The sequence below is a fragment of the Anarrhichthys ocellatus genome, unplaced genomic scaffold, assembly GCF_004355925.1.
Source record: "Anarrhichthys ocellatus isolate YVR2014 unplaced genomic scaffold, GSC_Weel_1.0 scaffold25, whole genome shotgun sequence".
NCBI lineage: Eukaryota > Metazoa > Chordata > Actinopteri > Perciformes > Anarhichadidae > Anarrhichthys > Anarrhichthys ocellatus.
The window spans coordinates 4,187,729-4,197,763 of NW_022280055.1; the positions used below are offsets into that span (position 1 = coordinate 4,187,729).

Sequence of the window (10,035 nt, forward strand, 5' to 3'; positions counted from 1 at the left end):
GTGTGTGTGTGTGTGTGTGTGTGTGTGTGTGTGTGTGTGTGTGTGTGTGGGGGGTGCTCTCCTCCAGGGAAGATCATCTCCATAGAAACTAGTGCTTTGCGAGCGACGGGCCGGCCTGGCTGGGAGGACCTGGTCAGGAAGTGCATCTTCGCTTTCTTTCAGACGCAGGGCAAAGAGCCCTCCCACGCCAAGAAGCTGCTGCATGAGGGTGAGCAGCCACGATCGATTGTTCAGCTTCACTCCCAGAAATCATTGACAGGCTCGCTGCCAGCTTTGTCATGGTTACCACAGTTTCAGCAACTACTAGTGGAAACTGCTCGTAGTGATCACACCTGTCCTGGTCAACGTGATCACTACGAGCGGATGGTTATTACAGCTGGTTTTGTTTTTGTTGTCACAGAGATTACACCGCTTTAGCTGACATTTGGATATTTATTAAGGGCTCGCATTGGGTGAGGTTTTGCCGTTTTTCGGCCAGCTCTGTGTCACTGCAGCGGGAGCGGTGCATGCAGATGAATGGCGCCCTTTGACCGGGGCGCCTCACACACCCGGTGAGCGGCGTGGAGGGAGGTGGTCGCTGTTCATCGGTACGTGCTGCGCTGCGGTGACATGGACCCAGTCGAGGATCAGCACAGTTTCTTTTGGGGGCCTTACGTAACCAGACATTACCAATCCACGTGATTAGGGCGGCTTCACCGTGCTCATTAGGTCTTTTTCCTGCATGATGTCAATGTGCAGGCATCACAAGCCACAGGTAGCCAGCTGGAAAGCGGAGACGTTTTATTAAAGTTAGCTTTTGTAGATTTCAAATGTTTTCCCGTATGTTGTCATGTTTGAAAAGATCCCAAATGAACGCTGTAAGAGAACTACTTGATTGTTATAAGCAAACTATTTTAACTGCATTCTTATAGGAATGATTCTGTCCCAAGCTTTTTGATCCATATAAGTAACTGTGATCACTGTAACTGGTTTCCACTGTACTTCCAAACCATTATAATATAGTAAATTAAAGTCTTAAAGCCAGCATCTGCACTGCATCAATATCAAAATCCTTTGTTCCAAAGTTGCAGTTTTTAGATGTGGATCCAGTAATCCGAACCAAAGTTAACACGAGAAGAAAGAAGAAAGCAAGAGATGAGACCAAAGTGTAAACCCGGTGTTTGCCTCTTTCTCTTGTCCCGTGTGTGCATGTGTTGGTATCTCCATCAGTGATGACCCACGGCACCGCCATCAGCCCGTTGTACCATTTCACGTTAAGTGATGGCACCCCGCTCAGCGCTCAGACCCGCTGCAAGTTCTGCTGCCCCCCCCAACCCCGACGTTCAGCCCTTCATTATGGGCATTCACACTATTGACAGGTACGATCCTTTTTGTAGCTGATTTTTGCAGTTATTTTTCCACATAGTCCCCCCGGGTCACAGTTGTCTTTTCTTTTCCTCCAGGGAACACAACACTGCTAGCTCTCAGGAAAACACTAACCCCAGCCTTCCACCGGCCCTCGGCAGCCTTGCCCAAACTCCCTCCCGCTCCCCTTCCCTTCCTCCCGGCAGCAACTGGACCCAAGGCTCAGGCCTCTCCACCTCGGGCCTTCACCCCAACAACACCAACACCTCCCCCAACGGACATATTCCAGCCACACCCACAGGCTACCTGACGCCCAATCGGACCTGTGGACAGGTCAACAGCCCCTCTCCTTTGAGCAGCCCACTCATGGCAACCCCTGCCTCTTTTACGTCACCCAGGATGCCACGAGCCAGTCCTGGGTTAGGCGGAAGCCCTCGGGTACCGGGGAACCCCTTCTCTCCTTCCACACCGGGCCTCCACTCCCCAGCTGGGGAACTAAGTAGTGGAGGCAGCCTCAACAGGCAGCAGTCTGGTGGTGATGGTAGTAGCGGTGCCAGCGGTGGGTCAACTGGCTCTTTCTCCCTTTCCTCTCCTGTCCTTCAGAGACAAGCCAGTACACCCACTCGGCCTCCATCTGCCAAACCGCCAGAGGGAGGAGAAGGGGGGGGAGAGAACTCTGTTAAAGCACCTCTTCCTTCTGTCTCACAGCTGGGTAACCCCAGACTCAATCAGCTCCTGGAAATCAGTGGGACGGGAGCTGAATCCAACAACAACAACAGGATCCACTGCAACTCATCACCTCATCCTTCTAACCCTCAACCTGCCCCTCAGTGCCCTGCCTCTCACAGTTCTCTAACTGAACGGCATAAGATCCTGCACCGGCTGCTCCAGGACACCAGTCCCCACGATACCTCCACCACCACTGAGGAAGGACTAAACAAAAACGACGTTGAGATCAAGAGGGAGTCGCCTGCCAGTCCGGCTCTGACCGCAGCACCTCCCAAGTCCAGCTCCAGGGAGCCACAGGACCACCAACTGCTCCGTTTTCTGCTGGACACAGATGAAAAGGTGACCACTAAAAACGTCCTTTGTATTTCTTCATTTAATTTGTATGTATTTCAGGCTCTTTTCTTCTTAATTAGAAAAGAAAATAGTGAAAATCTGTTCATGGCACAATACTGAAATAGACTGTGTTAGCCTTGATCTATGTGAATGAAGTATCTTTCATTGACTTAATAAATATTAAATTCCACATTATTTGTCCTCATGAGTCATCATGATGCCATGACAACTACTAACGGAGAAGCACTGTGTTTTCAAAGGACTTGGGGGACCTGCCTCCTCCATCTGCTCTCAGCCTGCAGTCAGTGAGGGTCAAAGTGGAGAAGAGAGCCAGCGTGGATGGAGTGGTCTGCACTGGGTCCACTGTTGCAGCAGGAGGTGCTTCCAAACCGGCGGGAGTGTGCAGCAGCTCAGCGTGCACCAGCCCCAAATCAAGCCCCGTCAGAGAGAAGCGCCGAAACACCCGCAGGGACAGCCGAAGGGACAGCCGAGACTCCACGGTACGGTTGTTGTCAATGTCGTTGTGATCTGTAATAACAGTAGTAGTAGTATCACACCAACATGACCAGTGACAGCATTGTTCTATTCATTGAGCTTAAACAAGCAACTTATCAAGTTATATGTTTATTTTCTTGGACTTTGTCTCGACTGTAGGCTCAGCTACCAGCTGCAGCCTTTGAAGCTCACTGGCCTCTGACCGTTTGTCTCGGTCCGTCTCTCTGTCACTGATCGCCTGCCACCCATTATTCTTTCATTCTTTACCTTTTCATGCCATCCATTCTTCCATCCTGTCTTTTTCCTCGTCACTATCCCCTTTTTCATTTGTTTCTGCTCCACTCTCCATTTCCCGCCCTCAGATGTCTGGTGGCTCTGTTGACATGGACCCTCTCACCCAGCTGCTGCCTGGCTTGAGAGGCCCAAGTGGGGCCAAACAGAGCAGTGAGGATTCAACCCCTGGAGGAGGCCCCCAACTCCACTCTCCGGCCTCTCAGCCCCCAGCTCAGCTCCAGTCCCCCTTGCCTCAGCTCCAGTCCCCCCTGCCTCAGCTCCAGTCCCCCCAGTCCCTTCCCCAGTTGCAATCGCCGTCACCCCAGCTCCACTCCCCTTCTCCCCAGCTCAAACTGCAGTCCCCCACTCAGCTCCAGCCCGGTGAGGCCAGCACTCCCCGCAATGTAAATGTGAAGAGAGAGCCTCCCGGCACTCCTAACAGAGGTAAAGTTTCAACTTAGCAGGAAGGGGGAGGGTGGTCATGCAGAAGAGGGAATAATAATAAACTACCTACATACAACCTATGGACAATGGTACAGAAGACTATTAGGACCAGGCCTAAGGGGAAAAGGAGAAGAGGAAGATTCTTTCTTTATTATTATTTTGCATTTCAAGAAAAAAAGTAATTCTCTATTATTATTATTATTATTATTATTATTATTATTATTATTATTATTCTCAATATTTCATCTTTATTCTTAACATTTCGATTTTATTCTGGAATTCCCCCCCAAAAAAAATCCTCCTTACTTTTGTTAGTAGTATTAATATCAAGTGTAGTTGTATGACCCAGAAAGCTTCCTTTATTTATTTATTCATTCACTTATTTACTGACACATTGTTAGTCTGTGTGCCCCCTAGTGGCTATTGGAGGCATTGCCATGTCAACAGACCATACATACTATAACCAAAATAGTTCAACAGTGCAGAAAGTCATAAAGTTAAAGTCTTTGTATCAATATTAAACAATAAAGGTTTATGCTTCATTGTTTTTTTTTATTTGGTTTGACCTCATTTTTTGTGTGCATGTGTTTGTTTCCCAGGACTCGGTGATGGCGGCCCATCCTCCGGTTGCAACTTCCAGAGTCAGTCAGCCTTTGACTTCTGCAGTCCCCCCACTCCAAGCCAGGCACAGAACCAGGGACAGGGAGACCCCTTCCAGACCCCCAAAGACAGCAGCCTCTTCTCAGAGGCAGAAGTTATCAACCCTTTCAGTTCAAGCACTGGTATGCAACAAAACATAATACACACACACACACACACACACTTTGCAGCTTTGCAGTATACTGTAGAAAACAGCAGCACAATAGGATGTTATTGAAGCGAAGCGAAGAAATGGCATCAAAAGCAGGATTTTAAACTGATGTTAATTACCTTTTTTAAGTTGGCAAAGTGCTAAATCCTGTAAATTAATTTAATTATACTTGTTGAATCTACTTATTTATGATTTTTTTTCTATTTTCTATTGCAATAAAACTGTGTTAAAATCTCATTCAGGCCTGTCTAAGATGGATGTGGGAGACTCTCCGTTCCAGCCTCTGTGTCTGTCTGACAGCTTGTCCTTTAATGGTCTTGGATCACCTTTACAAGCTCCCTTGGCATCGCCACAAGAGTAAGCAACACTGTACTCTCAACACCCAATCTGTTGTCATTTACAGGGTTGTTCCGGATGTCATTTATTTAACATTTAAAGCTTCTGTTGAGGTTTTCAACTGGAGCTTGCTTCAACCCGCTGACTCTCCAGTGTGGTGCAGGTGATGATGTACAGTGTTTCTCTGTGTGAGCAGGCAGTGTGTGCCCTGTACGCTGGATGAGGTGCTGGGCCCTCCGACCACACCTGAGGGCCGGAACGACGAGAAGGCTCTGTTGGAGCAGCTCGTCTCCTTCCTCAGTGGGACTGATGAGAGTGAACTGGCTGAGCTGGATAAGGCCCTGGGTATCGACAAACTGGTGCAGGCAAGTGTGTGATTTAAAGATTTTGATACTTGAGAGAGCTGGGCAGCAGATGTGCACGAGTTATATAGCCCGAGGTGAAGCCCTGCTGGACTGCTTTCAAGTAAAACAGAAAGTGTTTTTACTCAACTTAACTCCGGTTATGCTGCTCTGACCACATACTTCCAACTTTAGCTTCAGATTACAGCCTGTTCAGAACGTCTATATGTGACTGTCACAACGATGGAGATGCCGGGCCGTCTGTGAATCACATTTACATAGAAGCAACAGAAATATCACAAAACAATAATTAAGCAGAAGGTTGTTTTCATCAAATAAACGAATCATTAATGTCCGGTCCTATTTGTATCTGCCTCTTCCCAGGGAGGCTGTTTTGACCCATTGACCCAAAACTTCCCGACCCAGCAATCCACTGCCACCTCAGGTTCCATGGACCCTAAACTCCCCGCGTACCCTTCCCAATTCACACCAGCCCCACCGGCTCAGTTTCCTCCAGAGCTGACCACGGTGGTGGGGCAGCAGGGTCTCGGGTTTGGAGCCCCCCGGAGGGCTTTCCTCGGCGGGACGGCGGGCGTCGGGCTGAGGCCAGGCGTGCCACGACCGCAGGGGATTGGTGCTCAGCTCAGACTGCCACCCAACCAACTGCGCCTGCAGCTGCAGCAGAGGCTGCAGGGCCCACAGCAGGTGAGGAGGTGGTGGAGGTTTGTCTCCGTTTTGTTTGTCATTACGACTTTATTCCGTTTGGGATGGAAGATGTTGCTGTTTGTGTTGCTTTTGCGACATACTTTCTTTAAAGTGTACAGTTATTAAAGTGTTCATTCAAGGGCCGCTGACAAAACAGTAATGTACAAACAAATGAGAGAAAGGAACACTTTTGAGTTGTTTTCATACTTTCTTTGCTCTTAGTGCTTTCATATAATACACCCACTTTACTCATTATGCACCAATCAATAGGCAGCTGATCGGAACCGGATGATTTTCATCTGATTGGCAATGACCGGTCGATGTGTTCAAGCACTGCTCAGTAAAACTGAGTATTGGGAGAATGCATCACTTCTCAATTACTCCGGGCTGTGAATGACAAATACTGAGATGTAATGAATAGCACAAAGTATTGACTTTTGGCTTCCTGTGTTAGAATGAATCTTCATATGTCATAGTAGTTCTTGTGATTTCATTTTCTAAATATTGATTGAAATGCTCTTAAAAGAACTCCCCACTTCCCTTTCCTCCACCATCACTAATATTCAACTTATCTCCGTCTTCTCTTTGGTCGATGATCTTATTTCTTCCTCTTGTCTTATTATATCCTGCCCTCCTCCCTTCGCTCTATTATCATCCCCTCCTCGCTCATCCTTCAGCACCTTTCTGACCTCTGCTTATTTTTCTCTGCCTCAGCTCCAGAACAGGATGGCGGGCATTAGTCCGTTTCCAGGAGGAGCCCAGCATGTGAACATAGGGCTGCGTCAGGTTCAACAGCCTCAAATGCCCTCACAGGTGAGTCACAGTGGCAGCGAATGAATCTCGGCTCACCCTGACCACCCACTGCTGTTTTCTTACAGACCCGGTGTAGGTACTTTACTCTGTGTGTGTGAGTGACCTCTTGAATAATGCGCCGTGATGTATATTTACTTTAAAAGATAGGGAACGAGTTCCCCGTAACATGCTCTTCTCCATCATATGTCTCAGCAGCCTCCGCTGAATGCCCAGATGCTGGCCCAGCGTCAGAGGGAGCTCTACAGCATCCAGCATCGCCAGCGCCAGCTTTTCCAGCAGAAGGTCATGCTGATGAGACAGAACATTGCAGGCGCTCCGACTGGAGTCGTGGGGCCCACCGGAGGAACAGCCAGGCCCCCGAATGGTCCATTGCCAACGCCTCAACAACAACAGCAGCAGTTCAACTTCCCACCAGGGTACAACCCTTTGACGGGAAAATCCCCTACCTCACCCAGTAACTTCAGCCCCATGACCGGGGGCCCTCTGGACAACAAACTGCCCGGCAGAGTTCCCCTGAATAACCCGGCGCTGATTGCCGGCGTGCAGGGCCAGTTCAGCACCACCGTGAACGCCACATTGCCGCAGGGCCTGTTTCAGCAGTTTGGAGGGTCTGGTGAGTTCTAGGAAACATGCTTCTCCAGACCAGACTGAGAATCCCCTACATTTTAATATTAGATTAGTGTTGCACGGGACACTTACACTAGAAAAGTATCGCAAAACCCTGATGTTTAAAGGGTACTATACCCCATTTTATTAGTACCAGTACTTAAAGACGGCAGTGTTTATGAGAGGCCTCGATGTGCAACAGAGGTGTGAAAACACAGCTTGGTCAAAAGATGAAGGCAAAGTAACAAAATGCGCAGCAATGCTTAGTGCAGAAAGTAGAACATTTTAACAAGTACTTATGAAATGACAACTTACCAGCACGTTTTTTTTTTAACAGAAAATAAGTCTAAATTGCCAAAGTACTTTTCCAAAGTAAATAAAAAACTATAAAGTTATATGACTGACCTAACTTTTTGCTTTTCCTCTTTCAAAGCTATCTCCCAGCAAGACCCACCTTACCCCCCTGAGATGAGCCCGACCAGCCCGCTGTTGTCGCCTCAAAACCCCACCTCCCAGAGTCCTTTGCTTCAACAAGCCCCACCCCCTGGCTACCAGTCACCAGAAATGAAGAGCTGGCAACAGACAGGCATGGGGAGCAACAGGTGAGGACGTGTACACAGTTGCAAGGCTTGCATTGGGTTAAAATCGCCCGTTGATTGCATCGGTGTATTTAAATGAGACCTCGGTGTAATGTGCTGTCGTCTCTCACCGTTTCTGCGCTCTGCAGCCTGTTCAGTCTGTCAGGACAGAGTGCGGTGCAGGCTTTTGGCCAGCAGGGGGTTTACAACAACATGAGCATCACCGTCTCCTTGGCCGGGGGCTCGGGTGGTGTCGGCCCGTTGTCTCCCATGGGGCAGCCGGTTGGCATGAGCAACAGTAACCTCAGCAACGTCGGCTCGGTGTGCAGCGACCAGCAGGTTAGTGACCTCGAGGCTCCGGGACGTTACTGTCCTGATGGGTTGCTGTCTCCTATTTTCCTCCATCTTTTCCGGTTTTATCATGCAATGTGATAGCAGCTATAACGAATATCAAGTAGTAGAATACTAGAGCTCAACCAATACATCAGCATGGCCTATATTATCAGCTTATGACAGATATATTAATATCTGTGTACATATCGGCAGATGAGAACATTTTAATGCAGAAATTTGGGATTTTAGCTCGGTATCGGACCGAAATAACCCAGTACCAAGTAGTATCGAAACTTCTCCGGTTAAACAATACCTGCATCTGATCTTTATTTTGCCCAGATCTAGAAAAAGATTGTATTTGTATGGTTTTGCTTGCACCAATCGGTATCAACCTCAATCAGTCCTCCAGCATCCGTCGGGCACTTACGAAGACGAGGCTCTAAAACATTGAACTGTTCCCTTTTCGGGTCCCCGTACCATTGTTGTTTCTGTAGGTGCAGCAGGTTCAGGTGTTCGCGGACGTCCAGTGCACGGTGAACCTGGTTGGCGGCGACTCCTACCTGAACCCGGGCCCCATCGGAGCGGCGGCCTCCCAGAAGGGCCCCGGCGTGCCGCAGGGCTCCCAGAACAACCAGGCCCAGCAGAAGAGCCTCCTCCAGCAGCTGCTCACCGAGTGACGACCCTCGACCCCCTTCAGCTCTCCTGTACTCCCTCTACTTCTCACTTCTACGCCCCCTCTTTGGAGGCCGGTGCACCGGACCCCATTGCTGTCTCTGTCTCACCTTTTTGGATGGATGGATGGATGTTTGGACGACCACGCGAGTAGGGCGCTCGGAGCAGTTTGGCTGTTGGTGGAGTTTTGCAGCCGAACCGCTTGTTTCGCGCAGGGTGATTCGGGGCTGGTTGTTTTACCGCCCAGTACTTAAAAGAAAAGAAAAAACCTCGAGTCAGAAGGAGCAGCAGTGTATTTAAACCTGCCTGTCTAATCTGTCTGACAACCTGTCTGTCTGCCTCAGCCTATTTAAAGGCAGTGTTGTCTTGCTGCTCATTCCTTGGTGACCTACTTCCTGACCCAAGAAAACAACTGCGACATCATTGTAGATTTGCCAAGTTGTCGTCACTGTCAAATCAGGACCGGCCTCCTTTTTTTGTTTGTTTGTTGTCCTCTGATGGGACGGTTTCTGTCAGGCCGTCGTCGCAGCAGCAGCAGTGCATCTTGGGAGCATGAGTCGCAGCATACAGCTGAGCTCATCATTTTAAGTGTGGGGGTATCCCACACAGCAGCACCTCTGGCTTTTTTTAAAAAAAAGTCTTTGTTTGTTTGTTTTGTTGTTTTCCTCTACCTGTCTCTCAGCGATGTGGGAATGTTAAGGTTTCAGACCTCTGTTGCATTGTGGGATAGAAGCTCAGTATCAGCTGGTTCTGTGACTGTCTCTCTCTATCAGCCACGATGCCTGGTGGAAGTTTGAGTTTTTCCCAAGCTCTGCTTCTTCTACATATTATTCTATTAACGTCTTCTGTTTTATTTTTTGGTTGAATTGTTTTGTTTAAAATCTTCTGCTCTCACCGTCGTCATCATCATCTTCTTCTTCACGATCTTCAGAACAAGCTTTGACAACAGCCAGAATGGATGGATTGATGGATGGATGGATGGAAGACAGACGGGATGCTGCTCAGTTTGGAACTTACGTGTCTTTCTCCCCCCGGGAGGAGGTTTTATTATTATTTTTTATCAAAGTATATTAAAAAAAAAGAGACTGTTATGATTATTTAACTGTCTGTCCGTCACATTTTACCCCTCACCTCAGCAGCTGTGAATACAGAGCCCGTTGGGTTCGTTCTCTCTTTGTCTGTCTCTCTCTCTCTCTCTCTCTCTCTCTCTCTTTCTCTGTCT

The 10,035-nt window shown here is 48.5% G+C and overlaps 1 protein-coding gene across 1 annotated transcript in view; it reads left to right on the forward strand.

The window, feature by feature from the left end:
* Positions 1 to 9,910, forward strand: part of ncoa1 (nuclear receptor coactivator 1) — a 44,242-nt gene extending 34,332 nt beyond the window's left edge. Inside the window, 15 exon segments of the mRNA XM_031861514.1 lie at positions 68 to 208; positions 1,210 to 1,304; positions 1,306 to 1,358; positions 1,443 to 2,412; positions 2,667 to 2,906; positions 3,264 to 3,618; positions 4,218 to 4,400; positions 4,672 to 4,786; positions 4,962 to 5,130; positions 5,491 to 5,811; positions 6,526 to 6,624; positions 6,817 to 7,237; positions 7,664 to 7,832; positions 7,958 to 8,147; positions 8,636 to 9,910. Coding sequence (XP_031717374.1) covers positions 68 to 208; positions 1,210 to 1,304; positions 1,306 to 1,358; positions 1,443 to 2,412; positions 2,667 to 2,906; positions 3,264 to 3,618; positions 4,218 to 4,400; positions 4,672 to 4,786; positions 4,962 to 5,130; positions 5,491 to 5,811; positions 6,526 to 6,624; positions 6,817 to 7,237; positions 7,664 to 7,832; positions 7,958 to 8,147; positions 8,636 to 8,818 — 3,704 coding nt within the window. The 3' untranslated portion in view covers positions 8,819 to 9,910.
* The last annotated feature ends 125 nt before the right edge of the window (positions 9,911 to 10,035 follow it).